Below are 24869 nucleotides of genomic sequence, written 5' to 3'. Positions count from 1 at the left end.
GAATAAAGAAATTACATTGACCAATGTGAGATTTCAGAAAAAAAGAAGCTAGCCATTACACTTATTTTATATTCTTGTTAGAGAACCATAGTTTCGTCCTTTTAGACATAACCTCATGAAGACTGTTAATAATACTCACATTTGGCTTTGACCTTGCTGGGCACGCTGACTTTACTGGGGTCATAGTCCTCACAGCCAATACAGCCTGGACAAGGGGGTTTGTTTTCATAGAGGTAGAAGGACTCGGGCAACAGGTACTTCCTGGCTCTGGCCTTCTGTTCCTCTGTAGCCTCCTCCACATACAGGAACTCCACACCTGAAGTGTCTAAGGGACACAGAACCAAGCGTCAGAAACAAGGAAGTAGAGCAGGCATCTCATGGGTAAAGTGCCTTTTAGAAATCAGTGGGTGAAATCAGTTTTTCAGAACTGTTGGGTCAAAAATGAACAATGGTGGGTTTTTTCTTTTTCACAAAGGGTCCAAAGGTTACTTCTCCTATATAAACGTACCTTGAAGTCTATTTCATGACTAAATTAGTTGGAAGTTCCCGGTTTTTTCTGAATGTAACATTAACCAAAATAAAATAGCAACAATCCGTAAATACTTGGGACAATTCATAATCCAATAAACAACCTCACACAGTGCCACTCCTGGAGGGGCATATCTTAGAAAAGTAAAATGTGGAGGCAGGTGCCACAACTTCGAAACATCACATTTAATATGTAGTATAGGTGTGAGCACCAGACCTACTGGCCTGGTTCCCACAATGGGAACCACTACACCAACACCCGAGTAGTTTTCTACATGCAGCCGGCAAACTGCACAGGGCGAGTGTATAGCACCAGTAATTATCAGATTCTAATCCTGTTGAGAAAAGATGCAAAAGTCCAAAAGCATAAATTATCATGCTTTGCTACATACACTGATCCGGCATTAAAAACACAATTCCAATAATCCCCATAATATATTTCCATATTTCATAAAGAGGGCTAGGTTTGTGCTCAAAAGTTGATATTGTTGTAATAACAACATTGTGTTTTTAATGCTGGCTATACACTTATATTGATACCTCAACAAAGTTCCAGACGACTATCAAGACTGATTACTTCATGGAAGTGTAAATAATGTAAACCAAAATCACTTACTACCAGCACTGCTTGAAACTTGAACTGAAGCTATTGTTGGTGCAGGACTTGTCTCCTCAGATTTTGCTGTAATGATAAACGAACCTAAATAAACTTTGGAATAAAGAAATTAAATTGACCAATGTGAGATTTCAGAAAAAAAGAAGCTAGCCATTACACTTATTTTATATTCTTGTTAGAGAACCATAGTTTCGTCCTTTTAGACATAACCTCATGAAGACTGTTAATAAAACTCACATTTGGCTTTGACCTTGCTGGGCACGCTGACTTTACTGGGGTCATAGTCCTCACAGCCAATACAGCCTGGACAAGGGGGTTTGTTTTCATAGAGGTAGAAGGACTCGGGCAACAGGTACTTCCTGGCTCTGGCCTTCTGTTCCTCTGTAGCCTCCTCCACATACAGGAACTCCACACCTGAAGTGTCCAAGGGACACAGAACCAAGTGTCAGAAACAAGGAAGTAGAGCGGGCATCTCATGGGTAAGTGCCTTTTAGAAATCAGTTGGTGAAATCAGTTTTTCAGAACTGTTGGGTCAAAAATGAACAATGGTGGGTTTTTTCTTTTTCACAAAGGGTCCAAAGGTTACTTCTCCTATATAAACGTACCTTGAAGTCTATTTCATGACTAAATTAGTTGGATGTTGCTGGGTTTTTTCTGAATGTAACATTAACCAAAATAAAATAGCAACAATCCGTAAATACTTGGGACAATTCATAATCCAATAAACAACCTCACACAGTGCCACTCCTGGAGGGGCATATCTTAGAAAAGTAAAATGTGGAGGCAGGTGCCACAACTTCGAAACATCACATTTAATATGTAGTATAGGTGTGAGCACCAGACCTACTGGCCTGGTTCCCACAGTGGGAACCACTACACCAACACCCGAGTAGTTTTCTACATGCAGCCGGCATACTGCACAGGGCGAGTGTAAAGCATCAGTGATTATCAGATTCTAATCCTGTTGAGAAAAGATGCAAAAGTCCAAAAGCATAAATTATCATGCTTTGCTACATACACTGATCCGGCATTAAAAACACAATTCCAATAATCCCCATAATATATTTCCATATTTCATAAAGAGGGCTAGGTTTGTGCTCAAAAGTTGATATTGTGTAATAACAATATTGTGTTTGTAATGCTGGCTATACACTTATATTGATACCTCAACAAAGTTCCAGACGACTATCAAGACTGATTACTTCATGGAAGTGTAAATAATATAAACCAAAACCACTTACTACCAGCACTGCTTGAAACTTGAACTGAAGCTATTGTTGGTGCAGGACTTGTCTCCTCAGATTTTGCTGTAATGATAAACGAACCTAAATAAACTTTGGAATAAAGAAATTAAATTGACCAATGTGAGATTTCAGAAAAAAAGAAGCTAGCCATTACACTTATTTTATATTCTTGTTAGAGAACCATATTTTCGTCCTTTTAGACATAACCTCGTGAAGACTGTTAATAAAACTCACATTTGGCTTTGACCTTGCTGGGCACGCTGACTTTACTGGGGTCATAGTCCTCACAGCCAATACAGCCTGGACAAGGGGGTTTGTTTTCATAGAGGTAGAAGGACTCGGGCAACAGGTACTTCCTGGCTCTGGCCTTCTGTTCCTCTGTAGCCTCCTCCACATACAGGAACTCCACACCTGAAGTGTCTAAGGGACACAGAACCAAGCGTCAGAAACAAGAATCATAGGGCTCACAGCCACTTCGCACTACTACACTGTCAAACTTCACTACTTCACTACCGGTTGTAATGTGTTCCAAATTCGTTCATTATTATCCAACTATATAACAAATATTACTAGAAACTAAAATATCTTTCAATTTTGGAAATTCAAGTTATTTCCAAGTACCCCCGAGTCTAATGTACTTGCAAACACATATGGTTTATGTTGTGGGTTGAGGTCAAGCGTAGACAATTAAGTTTATATAATCAGTTTTAGGCCAATGACAACTACTTTAAGTCACAAACTTGTTAAGCACTTGCGTTTTCATGGTCCTTATATCAGTTATGACCTGCTGCCTTTTCCTGAAGTGGGTGACCCCAAAAGATCAAGGTAACAGTGAAGATCCCAAAGAGAAGTCAAATATAGTGTATAATTTCCTGAGTAAATCAGGTACAAATGTTTGGCTGTGAAAACAGTACCTAAAGGTTTTGATATTATAAAAAGAGGTATATATTTTTCTTGTAAAATACTAGTAGTTATCAATATGCCTTTTGATGTTTTGTTCCTTCTACCTCCCACATTTAGCTGACACGTTGTGATATAATTGGAATACTGTTAAAAGAGGCGTTAAACCCAACAAATTGACTCACTCCTTCTGCAGATCATCAGCCTGTATGCAAATATCATAAACTTTATTGGGGTGGTCGGGTAGCCTAGTAGTTAAAGCGTTCGCTTGTCACACCGAAGACCCGGGTTCGATTCCCGACATGGGTACATTGTGTAAAGCCCATTTCTGGTGTCCTCGCCGTGATATTGCTGGAATATTGCTAAAAGCCGCGTAAAATCATACTCACTCACTCACTCACTCACTCACTCACTCACTCACTCACTCATAAACTTTATCATAAATAAATTAAGTTTCTTTATGACATACATGAATGTCAGCTATGGTGTTGTTTGAAGCCATCATACACTTGAAGTTTCTTTACCTTCTCAGATTCAGTGAGGATGAGACGAACATAAAACCTCTCGCCACAACCGAGTTCTCACAAGAACAAATCTACAAAGTCTGCTGCAACCACGTCATCACCCATGAGCTGGAACTCAAGCCCGGGTGATGGGAAGTCGTGGGTTTGGTATGCTAAGGACTTCTCAGAAGAGGAGGGCAAGGTGGAACAACTGGCTGTCAGGTTTAAGAACAAGGAGATAACTGACAAGTTCAAAAAGGAGTTTGATGCTGTCAAGGCTGATGGAGAAAAGTGTGTTTCTGTGGATGCTACAGGAGACGTGTAGATTGACGGTTAGCCTACCATAATCAGTTATTGTCGCATAGGTAATAACCTAAGTTTTAGCTGGACAAACCCGTCGACGGATAGACAATTAGGCCGTTTTAATCTATGAACCATGTAGCCATGGCAATGCGAAAAACACTGTTCGTTATGAGCTAGGGACAAGGGGACAAGGGTGTTACAGCCTTGTCAGTTATGAGGATGCATTCTCGTGACGGACTACTCGAATTGGTACATGACCCGCTCAGTCTGTTCAGTCTCAGTTCCTGCAATCTGTGCTTGAAAACGGGTTCTTGAGCTCAAAACGGCCATTGTTGATTATTCCCACTCTTTTCTCCCAAGAGTTTTTTGACAATTTGTCTGCAAAGACGTCAGAGAATGTTGGATCGAGCCCCTAATCTCTGTTTGTCCTTATATTATCACAATATCATTTTTCCGTACAGACACAATACAATCGCTTGTACATGATGTCGCCACATGTAGTTTAAATGTCTGTGTATTGTTAATACTAAGGGACCGACCATTTGATATTCTATTCCCACTTATATTTGATGTAATATAACAAAATATCGTATATACTGTTGAGGACAGGTACATCCGTATCCGTTGATATTGTCAACATATACAAGTACTTTATTGAAAGGTGTCCATACTTACAGTAAACAGTGCATGTCTCTCCAAACGTTGCCATTGATTCTGTCAAAGGTTGGAGGCCCGTTTGTGAAAATGTGATTGAGGACTTTTGGCGGATACGTTGTGGTAATTGTGTGGCACTGTTAGCAATTATCTTGGCTTCTATTTTCTTCTTCAATGACAGGACTTCAGTAGGACAACACAGTTCAAGACAGCTCTGGATAAAATGAAGCAAAGTTTCACATGAAGAATCTTCATGTTGAAGTAACTTCAGAGGAGATGCATTTGAGGCCTTCTCTGCTTCTTTGCACTTTTCTAATTCCAGTAATACCTCATTTTCTCTCTGGTCCAAAACACTCCTGAGCTGCCCAAATGTATGTTTTATCTCTTCTTTAAGATCTTGAGCATTACACTCAATATCCAATTCAAGACCATCAACTTTGCCTTCCAAATCTTTGACAAGACTAAGCCTTTCTGAAACATGCTGAATACCTTCCTTGAGAGTGTTCCAAGACATGGCTTGAATGCCATCGTTGTTGTTGGTGCATAAAACCGCCCCAGCGTCGTTTTGGGTGGTTGACAACAACACCTGTTTTGTTGTTACAACATCCTTAGTTTCGCCAACATCATTCCTCTTGAAGTCCTCCTGGCAAATGCCACATCGTATAGTATCAGTGTTGTCGGCATCCTGGCATGTCTGACACACTGAATGTAGACAAGGAAGTAGGTATGGATCGGGTCCACCGAACGTGTAGGGAGTTTCACACACTGCACATTGATGCAGTGTCGTATTCCTGGACGTAGTTTCTTTTAAGACGTATCTGCAAACAAATGAGTTTTCATATTTAATCGGCTTGAACCTATCTCAGGTCCTGCCATTTCTATTTTGATATCCCTTAGGGTCTCCAATTAAAGTAGCAAGCATGACTGATGTCAATGCGGTATCTACTCGCCCGTTGAGGACACATCTTTTTAATAAACATGCTATTGTCTTGCACATTGAGTAATAACATTACAAGTCGACAGGAGTATGTGGCCAGACCCCCGAACTGCCGACATACCCCTCCCCACAGTAGAACAAAGCAAACTTAAGTTTTCCTTTTTTTGTATCCAACAGACTAGAAAATGGTGGTCGTGGTCAAATGGTTTGGTGGCAGATACTGTTTTAGGGTCAAAATGCACTTTTCTGTTGTAAAAATAGAGAAAATCAAATAAAGTCCCCCCCCCCCCCCCCAAAAAAAGGTAGTGTTTGCTTTGAATCATTTACGTGATAGTTTAAACATATTAGACTTGAATTAGTATTATGTTTTTAATATTAGCCTCTCACAAATTGAGTTATTAGTAAAAAGTAGTTTTAGTATAAGTAGTTTTCATTTTCCATTTATTGGAAAAAGAACCGTTATGAATTATCAGTATTATCAACAAAGCCACTTGATATCTCAAAATGAGCCGACACGACTTATGATGAGATGGCAATGTTCATATTCCACATAACTTTTATGATTTTTGAAAAAACATTGGTAATAAGTTATCCCACCCCTATTTTGTCAAAATTGCATATTTCTATTCACATTGTTATTTTCATTTATTATAGATTTATACAACACATACCTATAACCGTTTACAAATACCTTTTTTATATAGGATATTATTAAAGGTTTCCCTAAAATCAAAGATTATGTAAACCGCCGAGGAGGCACATTTGGTCAATGTCACTTTGAAGGTCAAGTTCTAAATTAATACATAAATAGTATTTTAAAAATGCTGCAAATGCACATACAACTATCATCACTGGTTCTGGGTATGCTTGGTAAATCCCTATAGAATATACGAAGAAACCAACACCAAATGTGCACAACGAGATCAAATCAACTGCTTCCCCTCAAAATAAACAAGCAGATGATACTGTGAATTCAATCTCAAGACACATAAAAGTATAAGGAAAAAAGGTCAACTTCTTTATTGTGAGGAAAATAACGTTTCAGAGCATAGACTTACTCCTTCATTAGATGAATTAATGCTATGAAGCAGAGACCATATATATTTTCCTGCAAGAACAACAAAGCCAACAAAGTAATAAGATAAAAAAGGTGGAAAGTTAATTGGCGCTGATAGGTGATTAGCAATGGTAAAATTGAACAGTTAACAGTCTCCGAGCCAATGGCAGAGGCACCAGCAGCGCATGTTCCCATTCCGAGAGGATGAATACACCCGATCTCCTGCAACTGTAGCAACCAATACATTGGAGACACCATCAGATCCCTCAACACCAGACTCAAAGAGCATCAGACCTCTGTCAACAGAGTAGAACTGAAATCCGCTATTTTCGAACACATCATCAAGAACCAAGACCATAACATCATGTGGGAATCCACCAAAGTCCTGTCTACCAACAACTGGCGACAAAGAAAATTACAAGAAGAAAATCCATCTGGAGACACCAGCCAGCCATGAACTGTGACCAGGGAACCTATCTGCTCAGTGCTGGGGATTTATTGCTTTGATTATTGTCTGTGCTAATTATCCAGCTGGCTTTCATTTTTCCATTTACAATTCTATTGCTATTACCTATCAGTGCTAATTACCCCCTGTCTCTCGTTTGTCCATTGCCCATTGCCTATTTACATATTATATTAGTTGAGATAATGATAAAGATAAGATCTTATGAAACTTATTTAGATTGTAACTTAACGATATAGTGCTTTGGACCCAAGCTTCAATAGCGTAATTGCAGTGAGCTGAGATAATCGAGACTGGGTATTCTCTGTTATTTATTTGTAAGTGAATCGTAGAAGGCAATTGCACGCTGGTAGTTGTGATCTAGAAGAACATTGTGAAACGTGATATTCTTATAATGATGTCTGGTTATAAATTCAAAGACGATAGCTTTCTCAATATTGCTGACACATGTTGAAATGTTGAAGAAGTTGTCAGTTTGGATTGAGCCACCTAGAAATGTCCCTAAACTCGGCACAATGTTTGAAGTGTTTAAAAGTAGAACACTTATTAAATTGCATTCATACAATTGACATCTGCATGTTTTTCTTCACAACTTCAATGTATTTTTTCAGATTTATCTGAAGTGAGGGTTTCTGCAACAAACTGTTTCTGTGCCATCATACAGATCGAGCCAGTGCTATGGACATCAGTTTAAATACAATGTATGTACATTGTGTAATAAAATATTTGCATCTTAAACGATTTCACACTTTTATCTCTCACAGACAATTTTAGCACAAGTCTATAAGAGTGTGCAGGGGAAACCATAATCATGCTACACACTTTCAGTTCCTGCCTTATATGCTGGAAAAGTATACTTATCTAAAACTACAATGTTTGAGATGTACAGTGCAATACTTGGTATAAACTCTATCATTACTGATTCTGATCGGGAACACACTCAAAATAATGAACTCAAACAACGTCACTTCAATCAGTATTTACGCTAACACCAAAGAGTTCGGGATTAATTTTGCAGGGGCAGAATGCAGAAAAGACGAATGTGTTTGTCAGTATGAAAACACATTATTTTTATCTGCTAAATGATGTTGGGTCACACGAGCATACTCTTAGTATTGTTATAGCTTAAAGGTAACTCAAATATATTCGAACTCGGCCCATGTGACCGACAAGTCCATTATCCTTCATCAGATAAAGCCAACAACGCCATTGGTCCAAAGTTATATTACTATTTTAGTACTGACCTTTCTGAACGAACAAAATATCCTGTGACTTTCTCTAGTATCTGGGAAAAGAAAGACCCCACCATGTTCTTCCTCGTTGGTGAAGGTGAACTCAAGGTGGGAAATAGAAATACTGTAGACTGAACACCTAGCCTGCAACGCAGTCACTGCAATTTTAACACTTGCCCTACATTGGGGCCTCTTATCACCAGGCAGGTAATAATGTGCACAGTGTGTTACACAGCTCAGTGGGGCGTGGGGTGGGAACCGACGTCGAAATCAGTACGACGCGCATGCCGGTAACCCTTACCTTGTGCAGTGCATTTCTGCCTTTTGTAAACACTTGCCCTACATTGGGGACTCTTATCAGCTGGTAAATACGAACAAAACTAGGGTTGAAATCGATACAGATAATCTTTTTCCATGCACAGCAAGACCCCAGTGAATATATTAGTCGGACATGTAAGGTTGTGACAACGCTTATAGATATTAAATGCACGATAATGAGCAAGTGAGAAAGTTTGTGAGTAAGAAAGAAAACGTACAATTTTATAAATAACAACTGCTGGTTTATAGCTGATAGCGCGGTTTCGATGTAGATTCTCAATCATTATCAAGCTGGAGTGACAACAACCAATTGATGAGAGGCATATACTAGCATGATATGTTCTGATAAGCAGAGTGGAGGGGGGCACCAGAAATGGGCTTCACACACTGTACCCATGTCTGGAATCAAGGCAATGAAGCACATGCGCGATGAAGCCAGATGTACAGTAAGGATAAGGATTAAACGGATAAACAGTTGTTACAAGCTAATTTGATACTAATTATAAAGGATTATTGCTTGGTTACAACTTCATAGGCAGACAAGACATCTGATACCCTTGATCTCTGTGCATTTCTGTAGCTTCCGAAGGTTTTCTTTTGGTGAAATGCAGGTTGAGAGGCCAGTGCTTATTGTACGAAAAACAACATATGTATAACTCATTAAGAATGTTAACATAAAGCACAAACTTTAAAAAATAATAATTCCTGTATGTTGGACAAGTCAATTTTATGAAGGGGGGGGGGGGGGGGGGGGTGGGTAAGTTTAGTATTTCACGGATATTCTTACAATTTCCATGTTGATTATCCGTACCGTTTCTCCATATACCGATTGACATATCTCTTCTACTTTTGGAAACGATTGCGTTTAGCTACGTTGCCAAGCTACATCTATGGAGAACAACTCACAGACACTTCCCAATCAGAATAAAGGTTCTTCAATTATGACGTCATCGAGTTGTGTGCCCAAATGACACTGAGGAGCCTAAAAGGTAATTTTCTAGGTACAATGATGATAAACTTAGAAAATATTCGTATTATTGCTCATGTAGGTAACGGCCTATAGCCTGAAGTAATTGCCTAACTCTTGTCACGAGGTGATGACCTCACACCGGCCCTTGCATTCCCACCGCTGCAAATGTCACCCGAGTTGGGGGTGGTCTCAAAATATTGCTGTTATTGTACTTTAATAAGTAATGCGTTGAAGAGGATAGCAATTGAGATATGTAATGCATTATATATGATTGAAAAAGTGATGGAATAGTTAAAGCTATGAAACGGGACGAGTATTGGATGGTTGGGGGCTTTTGAACAAGAAGAATTGGTTGTTCTACAGATGATTTATTTAGCCAACATCTGACTGAACTGAAGACGTATCTGAGTCTGTTCTATCACCCAAAGGTATGCTAACTGGTGAAACAAGGCTGATATCTACGGCGTCACGTTGTCGGTAACGACGTTCTATTTCAAGAACGCGATCTTGGGCCTATTGCAATGCCTCTGATGTGATTCTAGCAAAGTGTTACATAACTCGTATGTTGCTGCGAATTGACAGAGGTCGCTGCCCAGTGTCAAGAACTGGTCGGGACAACTTGTTGACAAACCGGCTTGGAGTATCATTATATAACCAAGTCTTATTTTTCTGTTCACCTCGCTGTACGGACTGGCCATGGGTCAAAGCAAAAAGGTGACCGATCAGTCAGTCGACAATTACAATATGTTTACTACATTGTGGCCGTGAAACGATCCTTATGCAGTCAAAAGTTTAATATCAAAACTCTGCATAAATAGCGAGGTGATTTGGCAAAAGAGGCAGACACTTGGAGAAACCTCCAGACCGCAGACAGAGATACTTCTAGACCTCTCCAATAGACACTTCCCAGAGTTCTCCAGCAGACTCCCAAGAGTTCAGGTAATGCCGAAGGATGCTGAAACAACGTTACCTACGACTTGCAGTCCTGTGTGCCTTAGCCTTCCGGTAGTGACGATCAATCTCAGCGTGGCGATGCTATATAAAAATAAACTCTTATCTCTCCTTGCACTTATGTGTTGCCTCTTTCTTTGTCACCATTTGACATGTGTGCGTTTGAATGATTTGATATGCCACGAACCTTCCAGCTTGCCCAGATAAGCTCAAAAGTGTTGAGCTCGCAATGTGTGACTGGTGTGCGTAAGGCAACGTGACCGTGTTGTACCACCGGGATATCTGTCTTGTACTTCTACTGGTTTCTTATTCAGGCGAATTTTCTCCAGGAGTTGAACTTTCATTTCAGATGGTCTGAAGTCGATGTTGCAAGATATCGGATACTCTTGCTTAGTCGCCTTTAGGCTACACATGGTTGGCAAGACAATATCTGGTTTCCGAACATAATGATGACTGACGTTATCCATGACATGACACTGGAGTTCTTAAGACTGCAGTAGCTGATGTTCCAACCAGTCTTTGAATGCATCACCAATCATTTCCTTGTGATACTCGCCAGTCTTCTTTTTCGCCTGGAATACTAGCCCAAATCTACCATAAGCCCCAGATATGAAAGCTCTGACTGCCATAGTCAGGAATGATGCGCATATAGTTAGACGTCACAGACAGGATGGAATATTTCCGCCTGAAAACTGCTCGGTCATCAACACGTGCAGTGTATCGAAATCCCTTTTCCTGTAGTGCAATAATTAATGTAGTCCGGGAAACATTAATTGGGTTTTTAATTTCCTCCAGAATTCTACTTCATGTCGGGGCTATATTCTGCTCATAAGGCTTGTGTATTAATGTTTCGCAGACTACAATAATTATTGCACTACAGGAGAAGGGATTTCGATGGCAGTCAGTGCTTTCAGATCGTTTACCTTGACGAAACCTCGGAGAATAAGAATCATTCCACTGACTACATGTTGCTGCTGTCAGATGGACGAAACGGGACCGTGCTACCATCAGGTAAACATAATCATGTCATTGTTGTGCATGCCGGAACCGTGATCTGGGGCTTATGGTAGATGTATGCCTAATCACCTCTTTATCTAAGCTAATATCCTTTTACGTCGCGATTATCTTTTACAGACGACCCCTACCTTTAATTAATCATACCGTAGACTTGCTAGTATGAAAGCCCCCGAGCTTGGGCAGTTCTGTAATACACCCTAAAACGAAAAATGTTTCCCTCTGTCTCACTCAAGTTTAAAGAACTTATATACATTCCTACTACAAACTCGTGCCGTGTACCATGGTCATGGCTATGCACATGTAATCCAACATGCATCATGGGAGCAGTGATGACAAAACAAATGCACCGTCATTTTGTTATTTTCTAAGAGACACATCTAGACCTTTCTCCAATTAGGGTTTTTGAGGGTAAAATGTTTTATGAAGACTACATTATCATCATTATCATAACGGAGTCCCACGCGCTTACTTCTATTGCCCGTTTCTCATTGGACTTAATAAATCTGAATAAAACTGAAGTTGCTGTTTTCTTTCAATTCTTTCTCCTGTAAAATGATCAGTAGGACTCCTTGTTACTGAAATACCAGTACTTCAAACCACAGACAGGTACATCGGTACTTTTTTTCTTGATATCTCAATAGCACATCTAATGGGCAAAAAGCATTTTTCTAAAATTACAACAATACTTTAATACCCATGTTTCCATCAGTTAATAATTAAGTATGTAATTGGCAGAAATCAAGATTCAAGGTCATTGTTAAAAACGGAAGTATTATAATGGTGGCTTCTTCAAACGTTGTTACTCACACAGCACTTGCAGCTCATGATATTGGAGCAGGTTTAACGTCACAAGCTTCAGAAAAGGGGGGGGTGGGGTGAAATGGTGCATGTGTTCAAGGTTACTGCACTTAAATAGGGACAGGCATGTGTTGTATCTGTGATGAGTGTGATGTGTGTGGCAGTCCAATAGTACCAACTACCTGAGATACCCCACTCACACATAGTATAATGACTGACACAGTATACCAAACAGTCCTTGTTTTATCCCACTAATGCCCAGCGACAGGTAGGGTGACAAGAACAATAGTTTCACTTCTTCCGGTATGTCACGACCACTAACCTTCCTCTCTCTCCAGGCAGACACTCTATCAACAAGGCGGTCAGCTTTAAACAGGAAAATCCAAGTTGTATTTTCTTCCAGTTTTATGCCATCACTTTAGGCTTGGAAATTGCATGTTGTTTGAGGTTGTGGTAGGCATGCCTTTGCCTGAACCAAAGGTAATGGCATCAGGTTGAATATGCACGATGGTGTTCATAATTTCTGAGACCTTGAGGAAAGTGTGCTGAATGGGCTGCTTCTGTTTTTGCAAGAATGCTTTCTTGAATAAGTCTAACATAATAGTTTTTAGAAACGGTGGTTACTTACGCAGTGTAGAAAGTGGCTGTATTCAGGAGTTGAAATGATAACTGTAACCTATCATAAATATCTAGGTTTATTATCTCAGAGATAAGTGTGGTCAAGCGCTTGTGAAACCCTATCTATTCAACCCAGAAAGGCTAGCATGCCTATTCATATTGATGAGTTTTAAAAATTTGCCTTTTCATGCTTTTCAAACAATATTTGATACTAAGATATGACAAATTTTAGTGTGTGGTGCAGAAATAAAAAAAATCACTTTAAGGGAGGCCTTAGTCTCGGTGTTTCCAAACGGTCGTCAAGGAGTCACTTATGTCATTGCATAGGTTATTGGTGTAGACTTACCAGATGCTGAGACGCTTTGATGATAATGGGAAAATAAACTGGGTCTCTCATATGTTAGTACCTAAATTAATGTTCAAGAAGGGTTTTTCATGTCTGGCTTACTCAATATATATCTTAATATGTTCAAGCAAAGATGTAAGGATATCAGTAGTATAGGTAATAGGGGTTCTGGCTCACTTCCACTGGAGTCAGATTTAGATACCTATACCACTATAACAGAGGGATTTTTTATGCAAAAACGATAATGCAATCCTAGGAAAAGCAAGCAAATGCTTGTAGAGAAATATACTATGCTCTCCATAGTTGTATATTTCGCTTCTTCCACTTTTGTTCTATACTGTACTTGGGCACAAATGTTCAGTTGGGAATTCGTTGGGCACAGTTGTTTGCTTTGTGCACATCCTATTGCTCTAGTGGAAAAAGATATTGTAGGGGGTGCCGAAATTGGTGGTGCCAAAGAAGAAAAAGAAGCCCTCTTGACATAAAAAAATCCCTCTGTAGTAGTGGTATAGGTATATAAATCTGGCTCAAGTGGAAGTGAGCCAGAACCCGCATTACCTATACTACTATATCGTTTCAGAATTGGCATGATAAGATTTCAAGATCTTCCTTTTCGAATTTGTATAGTGGTTATAAGTGTCCTAGAAGTTGAAAAATATGTTAAACTGAATTATTTAATTGTAAGGATTTATTGCGATTATTTTGTAAGTTTCGTTCATCGTCCCATAAGTTGAAACGATGCAAATTGATCCAAAAATGTTGTTATGCACACATTATAATGGCAATTGTACTGAAGACGTGTTCCATTTATTCCTTGTATGTCCCCATCATGTCAAGCAAAGAAAACTTTATACCACTTGATTATACCTATCCTAGTAGAGATATGCCTGACACCTAAAAAGGAATTTACCAATATAACTATTGGAAAGTGTAATTACATGAAATGTGCCCATTAACGTGTGTTATTTGTGTATCATAATGAATATCAACCCACTGTAAATGTTTTGTATATGCAGTACTTCGGGCCAAAGGTCTGCAATACAAATAAACCTGTCACTTGCACACGCTTTTCTACTTTGCATAATAGAATACCAAAATATGATTCAGTAAACAGTAACAACAGGGGTATTTATTCATGTATTTACAACAATGTTTTTTTAAGCAATACATATGTTGGATGAATGTTGATGAGGATGCTGATCTGATATTTACAACAAAAAATTCCATGAATTACTTGTATGATGTGTGAAATTCAGAAGCTTAGCTAGATCTACCATTCTTGAATTAGCACTATGTCATTTTGATGAAACATGAAATGCACTTCTATAAAAGATGACAAAGGAATCCTTGGATATAATACCATCTTGCTAATCTAATTATTCATATTAATGACACTGATGTAATAACACTGAGAGACAATCATCTTTAAATATTTCGCCTTTTTCATCATGTACAGCAAGGGCAAAATGCCTGCAAGTTCAGATTCAAAATATTCCGCACACATGTATGGACACAGGCACCAAATTTCATGATTTGTGATATCATTACTGCATGGCAACTTAGTATGGACATGGGGTTGCCAAGCAACTAAAAAACAATTTGTTCACCAGGTCTGTCAGGTGGCAACAAAACCTTTCATTTATTGTCCAGAAATATTCTTTCACTTTGTACACACATATATTCCAATTTGCCTAATTCTTCTTTTTCTTCATATTTTCTAGTCTGAAAACATTAAAACAATGATTAGTTAATATATCTGGGTTAATGTTATTTTAATAAGATATTTCTTTTTCAGTAGAAAAATCTGTCAAATTAAACCTCTTGTAATCATTTATTTACATTGCATGGCTACTGCGTGGTTTGCATATAAGGGGCATCAGTATTAAGCAGTAAACTTAAGTAAACAAGACGTCAACAGTTACAGATAAAATATTTTGTAAACGTCAGAAACCTTCAAATGCAGATCTTTCAGTAATCGGTGGAATAGAAAGGCATTTACGGAATGTCCCTTTCAAAAGTTTAGTCATTGTAGGGCAACACATTTAATTACCTTCCTCTAAGACTCTTAACTTAAGAGAGCAGACAGCTTAGGCGAACATGAAACAACTGAGGAAGCATCAGTGGCTGACACACCCTCCCCTGTTTGTGATGAGGCTGCTGATTGGCTGCCCTCACTTTCACCTGGCTGTATCCTCGTCTCACATTGGCCACTGCCACCCATAGAGGTTGCAGAGCTTGCTTCAGATTGGCTAACAAGGATTTGGGTTTGACCTGGTCGTTGGGCAGGAATTGGGGATAAGTACAAATTCAATAGGAGAATCATTCAATTCAAGTCCAGAAACAGTGCTAGGGCTAGTGACAGCTAAACCTATGTATACAAACATATTGAACAACTGGAGCATGAATTTCCGTCCCACTGAAACACATCAAGCGGGGATACAAGGACACACAAAGCAAGCAAGGGAGGGAGGTCTCAAGCAGCATCCACAGGGGATAAAAGTATGCTTCCATCAATGGGGATCTCATGCCCTGCGATGACAGGTTAAAGATAACACAGGGTAATATGGCTATTAATCACTACACACGTTCTATTATTACAATGTTATTTCGTCATGACAGTAATACAGATACAGGATGAAAAGAATGTAGAATGAAAGTCTTAAATATGTTGTCATTTAAGTTACTCAATGCTATTGCTCATTTGATCTAGTTTTGTAACGATACGGCAATACAGTATTGTCTCACAATATGAGGCCCACGAAACAATACATCGATTTTCAAACCCTCTATCACCATAAATACGTTACGTTACATTACATTACATGTTATATCTGCAAAAAACACACCTGAATGATAACTGTTCATCAACCAGCTAATGCAGATTCCCAGTTTGGCTATATTTGGCACAACATTTACAGTGCCCTCTGGCCTATATGTTTCTGCCCTACAATATCCCATTTTGATCTCCGAAATATTAAACATATGATTCATTTTGTGATTCACCTGCAAAAAGAAGGAATATCAACTTTTGAAAAAAAAAGTGCTATATCGGGATACAAATCGTATCGCACCCATTGTATTGGGATATGTATCGTATCGCGACCCCATCATATCGTTACACCTCTAATTTGATCATGTATCAACACAACCCATGATCCTCAACAGATATTCAAGTAGAAAGGAAAGAAATGAGTATATCAAAGTAAAGCACTTACCACCACCACCACCACCACAAAACACACAATTAACATGAATGAGTGAGAGAATTAGATTCTACATCAACCTGTTTCTGTTGTTAGTGAGTTGGTATTGTGGCTTCTTGAAAAGACCATTGCATATATCTTGGCGTGTTAGCTAAGTCTTAGATAATTGCCTTGGCCACTTGTAGGATGTTACCCAGGCATGTCATTTAAGGGTGACAAAAAAGATTGAATAGCCAGTAATTTCTAAAGCTTTTAAACTTTTCTTTCCAAGAAAACTATTGATTTGAGATAAACACTATGGAATTTCACTTCCAAAGGGTCATAACCAAATCGAACCTTTGATCAGCTGATCTGGATGGAGCTAAGGGACAAAACTCAGTCATGCCTAGTTATTCAGCCTTGCATCAAAAACTAGGTAATGATGGAGACCACAAATTTTGTTGCCTTTTGTAACAAGAATTAGGCACTGGGTGCGAAGCTATTCCACTGTGTCCATGATCACAACATCAAAGGAAGATACACGCTCCTTAGGCTAGACATTCTGCATGACAAGGATTCATTACTCAGTTTGGTGTCTGTTGCAAAATTAATCTCTCAATATCCACATCAATCTCTTCACTCACTCACAAATGCATGTTAGTATATCGTGGAATGAAGCAGCACAACGCCCACAAAATCAGACCCTCAATGCAATCGAAGTTCAAGTCATGCAATGCAAGTTCAAGTTGTGCAGCTAATAAGTTAAAGGTGCTGTGTAAGTGAACATCTGTTTCTGAAGTTGAAAAGCACGATTCTTCCTACGAACACAGCTGGTGGTCAACATACACACATCAGTAAGTCAATTGATCAATGTATGTCTAACTCATCTTGATCAACTAAAAACTAACAAAAGCATTTTCTTCATCATTTGGAGAAAGTTTCTTTGGAAGTAACTGTTTCTATATGGTGAAGCTTGTCACAAAACACAGTTGGATCACACATGTTACTGCACACTCTGACCAACAGGTCATAATATTTTCAGTTGAGACTTACCTCCGGTAGCATCGTCGTGAGAAAATATAACTGGTGTATCCATTTCATTTGAAATCCTCTCTGACAACTCAGAACCTCGGGCTAAGCTCACACCCTAAAACCACAACAACAAAACCTTGTCAGTTCTTTCAACACTAAAACCTATATAAAATAAGATATATTTGTTTGTTTCTTTGCTGTTTAACGCCGCACTCAGCAATATTCCAGCTATATGACGGCGGTCTGTAAATAATCGAGTCTGGACCAGACAATCCAGTGACGTCATGAGCATCGATCCATGTAACTGGAATACGATGATATGCATCAACCAAGTCAGCGAGCCAGACCACCCGATCCACTTAGTCGCCTTTACGGCAAGCATGAGTTCCAAAGACCTATTCCACCCCGAATCTTCATGGGTCTAAAATATATTCAGTGTAAACACACATTAACGTTCTTCTGGATCCATCAAGTTTATACATATATACATTTATATACACTTCCAATCATCAATTCATTTTAAATCTCACCAATAAAGCTATTCATAAGGAGTAATGATACTTTCAATGAAACTGCTGTCACGAGCACTGTACCTCACCTTAATATGTAGTCAAAAGAATATGTCAACAAAGTCAGGCACTTAAAATATATGTGTCCATGTCGAAGTTCAACTTCCTCCGTCTTTCAATTTCAGAGGATGAATTTACAGAGCAAATATGCCTTTGAGAGATTTTAAGAACAGTCAAATCAAGGTAAAATGTAAAATATTGCCTAAAAGAGAACATACGTGTCAAACCCTCCGCTAAATACACATTGACCAAATTGTGTTGTCTTTTCAACAGATACGGCTGAGTAATGGCCACAAAAAGTTTCAGCTTTCTGTGTGGATGAAGTGCAAAGGTCAAATTAAGGTCAAGGTTCAATATATCACTCCAAAAAACCCGGGACATATTTCTTGGACCCCACAACTAAAACACATGTTCCAAATTTCATTCCATTTTGAAACCAAAATGACAAAGTAATGGCCATAAATAGGATTTTAATAGACTGCTGTTGAAAATTGGACTTGAATTCGAACCTCTTGAACAGATTCAGGCGTCATCATTGATGGAAACAAGCATGCTTCATTGGTCCAGTGGTTTCTGATGATGTTTTGAGTGCAGGGAAATACACATTAAGAGAATTTAGAAGCATGGTCAAAGTATGAAGGTCAAAATTATAAATATAATGAAAAACGGAATATACGCGTCGGCTCCACTACCATCTACACATGTACCAAACTGCATTCAATTTGGAAAAGAAAATGGCTGAGTAATGGCCATAATTGTTTTTTGTATGAGACTGCCGTGGTTGCCATTTTGAAAATCGCATTTGAACCTCTTGAACGAATCACTATGTTACCTTTAGTGGGAACAACCATGTGAAGTTTTAGCTTTATTGGTTTGGAGGTTTCTGAAAAGATGATTACCACGGATGATGCACAACAGATGCCGGACAAATAGGCATTAACATGAGTTGACTTTCAGTTAGGTGAGCTAGGAATGGGAATGGGCAAGATATTTTGAACTACAACAAACATGTCTTACCTCCATAAAAGATTTAGCAAACTCCTCTGCAGCAGCTACTGAGCTGAAAGCTGCCCTAAAGTCCCTCCTGACTGGCTCGTCTGTTGAGAAGTCTTGGGCACTCCACATACAGGCTCTCTTCTGCTTCTCTCTGGAAATATAAACAATCATAGAGGGATGACATCAGGTGTGCAATATCGGTGACATTTCACAGGTGAGTGACACGACAAGCCAGGGGTCAATAGTGCAGGTATCAAGCCAAACCTAAAGATGCTAAGGGTTTTAGCAACCTGACTGTTGAAGTATTCAAGGAAAGGGGATCACGCACGCAATCACGCAGTCACACATTTTTTAGCATCATTATTCTGCGGATATATTTTCAAGGTGAAGTATTTTTATCTGACTTACAGTTTTATTGAGTGTTCGCGACAAATGACATGGTTGCAGATTTTTTGTTCTTTGTCATCTGTGTCCATGTCAATCTGGTTTCCGTTCAGGTCATCATTGTAAAGAATCTTCAAGTTGCCCATTCCAAGTTTCTAGAAAGAAGATCATTCTCGTTCAAAACAACTCCAAATAACATGTTATATCAACTTGTGAATGAATTTGTGAAACCCTTGTGTGACAGGTATGTAAGTGAATGAGTATGTTAGTATGGTTTGAAGCAGCTTTAAGCTACCTAAATAACTATATATTTGTCCATTTATCTAACATTCAGGATGAAAAAAACCCCATAGCATTATCTTGAACCTTCGACTATCTTGAAATATAGAACTGTGTACATGTATCTCGAAGTTTGCAACATTAACAGTATTGAGAAGCACAAACAAGCATCTCACACAGCGTAGAGGAATTCTTCCAGCGTGCATATCTATCACCTTTCCTCGCACACCCAACATTGCTGTAACTTCCTGGTTACTAGTACATCAAAAAGTGCTTATCAAAGCAGGTGGACTAGAATAGGTCTTCAGAAACCTGTAAAAGGCGACTATGCTTGTCGTAAGAGGCGACTTATGGGATCAGGTGGTCAGGCTCGCTGACTTGGTTGATGCATGTCATCCTATCCCATTGCGTAGATCAATGCTCATGATGTTAATCATTGGATTGTCTGGTCCAGACTCGATTATTTACAGACTGCCATCATAGAGCTGGAATATTGCTGAGTGCAACGTTAAACAAGAAACAAACAAAACATCAAAGCAGGTAATTAATAAGCTTGAGATGAAAGTGGCACTTTGTTGTTGTTTTGTCAATTGGACAGACTAAATAATATGTGCCACTCATTCAGCTGTTGATTTTTGAAAACTGTTAACTTATTGCTGCTATGCTTTATAAGGATGTATACTACAAAAAGTTTACTAAGGATCAAGTTTTGATGATATAAAAAAAATGATCCAACAAATAAAGATATAAATATCCCGGTTACAATGATTGGGTAACCCCTGTGAGACCTCAGTTTCATGATGAACAGACAGAGGCATGCATTCATGGGCACGATGTGCATAAGGTGCTTGAAAACCCTATGTTTTGAGGTATCATGACAGAATCGTTGCACATTATTATCAGAGAGCACACCAACATTTGCTACTAAGGATTGCAACAACTGAATGGACTTATGCTCACTCTGCGTCAAAGATGTCGTTTTAGGAACGTAGATTTAGGCAGATGTATAGGCATGTTTGAAACTGGGTCAACACAACGTCACATTGCAAACGTCTTTGGTGTCTGCCAAAGTATGATCAGCAGGGATCAGGGACATTAGGTAGACAGCGTTCCACCACACAGCGGGAAGACCGTTTTCTCCTGATTGCAGCAAGACATCATCATTTTGTGACTGCCACCACACTCAGAAATGACCTGCATAGAGTCAGTGACACTAATGTTCCTACTCAGACAGTGCGTAATCGTCTCCTTGAGTCTTGTCTCCATTTACGGAGGGAATGTATCAGACTCAACATCACAGGCAGGCGCATTTGGACTGGTCTGAGGATCACCATAAGTGGACAGGCCAGGCCTGGGCTTCAGTACCATTTACTGATGAATCAAGATACTGTCTTGACTTCACAGATTGTCATGCCTGACTGTGGTGTAGATAAGGAGAAAGATTATATCAGGAGTCCAAGGTAGTCAAACATGACAGCAATGGAGGAGGCTTAATCATAATTTGGGGTAGAGCTGGAAGAACTGATCTCCATGTCCTACAGCGGAGCACAGTGACAGGTGTGCGCTTCAGGGATGACATTTTGGATGTGTAAGTGAGACTTTATGCTGAAGCAATCGGACTGGACTTCCTCCTCATGGACGTCAACGCATGATCTGATCGTGCCAGTGTCGTTAATGCCATCTTAGAGCAGGAAACCGTGTTGGCAAGTGATCTGACTGATCATTGGTCACGCATTGAGTGGCACATGACAACAGACTTTTGTTCATTAAGCATGTCTTCACGCCATATTGGCTATTTCAACAGGTACACACAATTTGATGCTCAGCAAACTTTGAGTAGTATATAATACTGTTTCTTGATCTCTCTGGATGTCCATGATATTTGTCCATCATATATTATGGAATGACCTGTTACACCACAGTGCCGCAAGGTTTAAGATTGCGTGGTTCGACTGTTCTAGTTTTGGAGAAAAGTATCTGTGGGACTTACAAAGAAAGTGTTTTAAAGATTATTCCTATGCATGGAAGTGACCAATGTCTGCATTTTCTTAAGCAAATCTTCAACACAAGTCTCTTCTACCCCTCTACATCACTGCAATACTGTGCGACACATAAAAAAGGGTCAATATCTTACCTTCCACTCATCATTCTCAAAATATGTCAACGTAGCTCTCTTCTTAAACATGATGCTTTCTTCCTCAGAATCGTCATCTTCTTCCTCATCCTCATCCCCTGTCACAGAGACGTACTCGGAATCGTCATCTTCCTCCTCCTCCTCCTCCTCCTCCTCCTCTGTCACAGAATCGTCCTGGCTTTTGGACACAGCTGCCAAGTGGTTAGTATTCTTGGCTGGAGATGCTGGAAGTACAACATCAGTTCCTCTTTTAGAAATACTTCAGGTGACAGATAAACCGTTTTATTAAAAGTTGCAGCAAAATTGTCACAGTGAGTTTTGTTTATTAAGAATCTTATAGTATCAAATGACACAAATACACTATAAGTATTAAACTTTGTTTGAACAAGAATAACTCTATTCTACACGACTCAGATAATGTTAAACAGCTATGAAAAATGATCATCCAGAAGGTTTATATTTAATTACTTTGGTTCAGTGGCTAAGAGGTAGCACCCTGACACAAAGTCTTACCAGATTCCCTTGCCCTGACCAGCTCCTGAACCTCCTCAAACTTCTTCTTGAACTGTCTGGCCAGCTCCTCTGTCTGCAACACAAGACTCACTCAAATGAGATGGCGACATACACAGTCAATCCTAAACAAGAACCAGGAGATGACATATCTTCTCCATTCTGGTGCAATTCAGAAATGGAGTTTGGACACTTATACCCCACTTTTGGTTCATTGCCATTGGTTACCTTCAGTTCTGTGAAGAAAAAACCCATTGTTGTTCTGTATTTTTCAGTATCCCAAATTATCAAGAGGCACCAGTTCACAGACAGGATTTGTTTTCCGTTACTTCAAAACATGCATTTCTTTTCGTTAATGGAGGAGCCAAACACTTTAATCTAACTAGTGCAGCATACAAATTAATTTTGTTGGTACATCCTGAGGATAGATCATCCCTCCACCCCCAAAAGCTTTCAATCCTTTCTTTACTGAAATAAAGATGCAAACTGACGTCTCAACATGTAATGCTGCCCAAAACATGTCTGTTACTTCAGTGGTGACTGACCTTGAACCTGAGGGCAAACTGTTCAACCTTGGCCTCGTTCTCAGCATAGTCTTGAGCAGTCCAGCACCAGGCTGTCTCTGACGTTGCCATGGGAGACAGGGTCATATTGCCAGCTATCAGATGATTACATGCTACTTTGTGTACTTGATCTCGCCTCATCAGCAATCGGTATTTATCTACAAGGACAGAAAGCAGAATGGAAAACATATATAAAACTTTTATCATGTTATTGATCTAAAACATTGTTCAGACAGAAGAACTGAACAACACATTTTCAAAGAGTCTACTGTTGTTTGATATTACAGTACGGTTCTTAGACTAGTTTCAGTGGAACAGTAGACTAAACTTGGAACCCTGCCCTCATCATGCTTATGACAAGCATGTTTTTCACATAAAAAGGTTCTCTGTTGATTGTTTCAAGCTATATGTGGTGGCCTGTAGGTAAGAGTCTAGATGAAATATGCCAATACACAAGATGCCAGACTAACCATCTTGTTTGAGGATCTTCATGTCTCCCACAGCTCTCTCCTTCCATTGGTTGGAATCCCGCACAAATCGGAACAGCTTCGATCTCTGGCAGTACACCACCTCCCAACCTTCATCTCCTGCAAGGACATTTACATCCATATCACATATGCAGACAAACTTTGCCAAAAACAAAACAATAACTCACAAAAAAGACATTATATGAACAGGAAAGCACAATTTGGCCTTGAACTCACCTGTTTTGACTTCAACTAGTTCTGGAAGGTCAATGATTTGCTTGAATTCAATGGTCCTGTTGCCTCCTTCGGAAGTCCCAAAGACCTGCTGATCTGCTCCTGACCACTGGAATGGTCGGTTCTCATCTGCCAGAGAAAAACATAGAATGTCAGGCCATGCGCTATGCTAATACCTGGGAAGGGACTAAGATTCCAAACAAAAGGCACCTTGCAAGCAAAATGGAGAAAGAACTTATTTTATCGTACCTTTCTCCTTCAATTTAGAGGTCACATTTAATCCTGTGAACTAAGCATTAAGCCTCTTCCTCTTTATTGATCCTAATATGAGTGAAATACATTTGACCAAATGATCACATAAGATGTAACTATATATTGACATCAATTACGAGCATTTTAATTCCAATTTGGGAAATTTAGACATTTGCTTCTGACTTAGGGGAGAAGAATGCTGGTAATTACATTTGGGGTTGAACAGGCTGCAAACAATTCTAGGACTGATGATGGTTACTGTCTACTTGCCTTTCTTGAAAGCATAACCAACTGCATCTCCCTGTGCAGCTAGGGTAGAGAAGGACATGCCTGAAGCCTGACCAAACATGCAGAACCCTTCACTGGCACCAGTACTGCCTGCAAAACCTGATGGTCAATAAGTCATTAATGCAAACATCATTGCCTTTGGTGTTCAACTCTGCACTATTTAATAGTGAGGCTACATGATAGCAGCCTGTAAAAAATCAAATGTGGGCCATGACAATCCAGTGATTGATATTGTGAGATACAATCCCTACCGTTAACACCAAGTCAAAGAGTATGACCACCCAATCCATTAAGTTGTCTCTTATGACCAGCATAGATTGCTGGGGAATTCCAACCAGGAGTCACCACAGGGATATTTGTGAATTAAAGGAAGATAGAATTTAAGCATGTTACATAGAAGCTCTTCTCTGTCACCATCCAATTACTCTCATTACTTACTGCCCTCAAATCCTATCTGGTATCAGTTTCACAACAGTTGGATATTCAGTGCTAGAGTTAAACGAGGACCCTGAGGTCTCTATATA

General features: G+C 39.3%; 1 protein-coding gene across 2 annotated transcripts in view; it reads right to left on the bottom strand.

Moving 5' to 3' along the window:
* LOC124120609 (RANBP2-like and GRIP domain-containing protein 8) overlaps positions 1-24869 on the bottom strand; it is a 302310-nt gene that overhangs the window by 179565 nt on the left and 97876 nt on the right. The window contains exons 30-31 of one of the 2 annotated variants that reach the window (XM_048391239.1): positions 22032-22255; positions 19643-19773 (exon numbers count right to left, since the gene is read on the bottom strand). In XM_048391239.1, the coding sequence (XP_048247196.1) occupies positions 19643-19773; positions 22032-22255 (355 nt within the window). Of the gene's footprint in view, positions 1-14564; positions 15178-19642; positions 19774-22031; positions 22256-24869 lie in introns of those variants that run through there. The other variant, XM_046483476.2, reaches the window with a different exon arrangement.

This window comes from Haliotis rufescens, unplaced genomic scaffold, assembly GCF_023055435.1.
Source record: "Haliotis rufescens isolate VD_foot unplaced genomic scaffold, xgHalRufe1.0.p SCAF_9, whole genome shotgun sequence".
NCBI classification, from domain to species: domain Eukaryota; kingdom Metazoa; phylum Mollusca; class Gastropoda; order Lepetellida; family Haliotidae; genus Haliotis; species Haliotis rufescens.
This window is presented reverse-complemented; position numbering and strand designations above follow the sequence as displayed.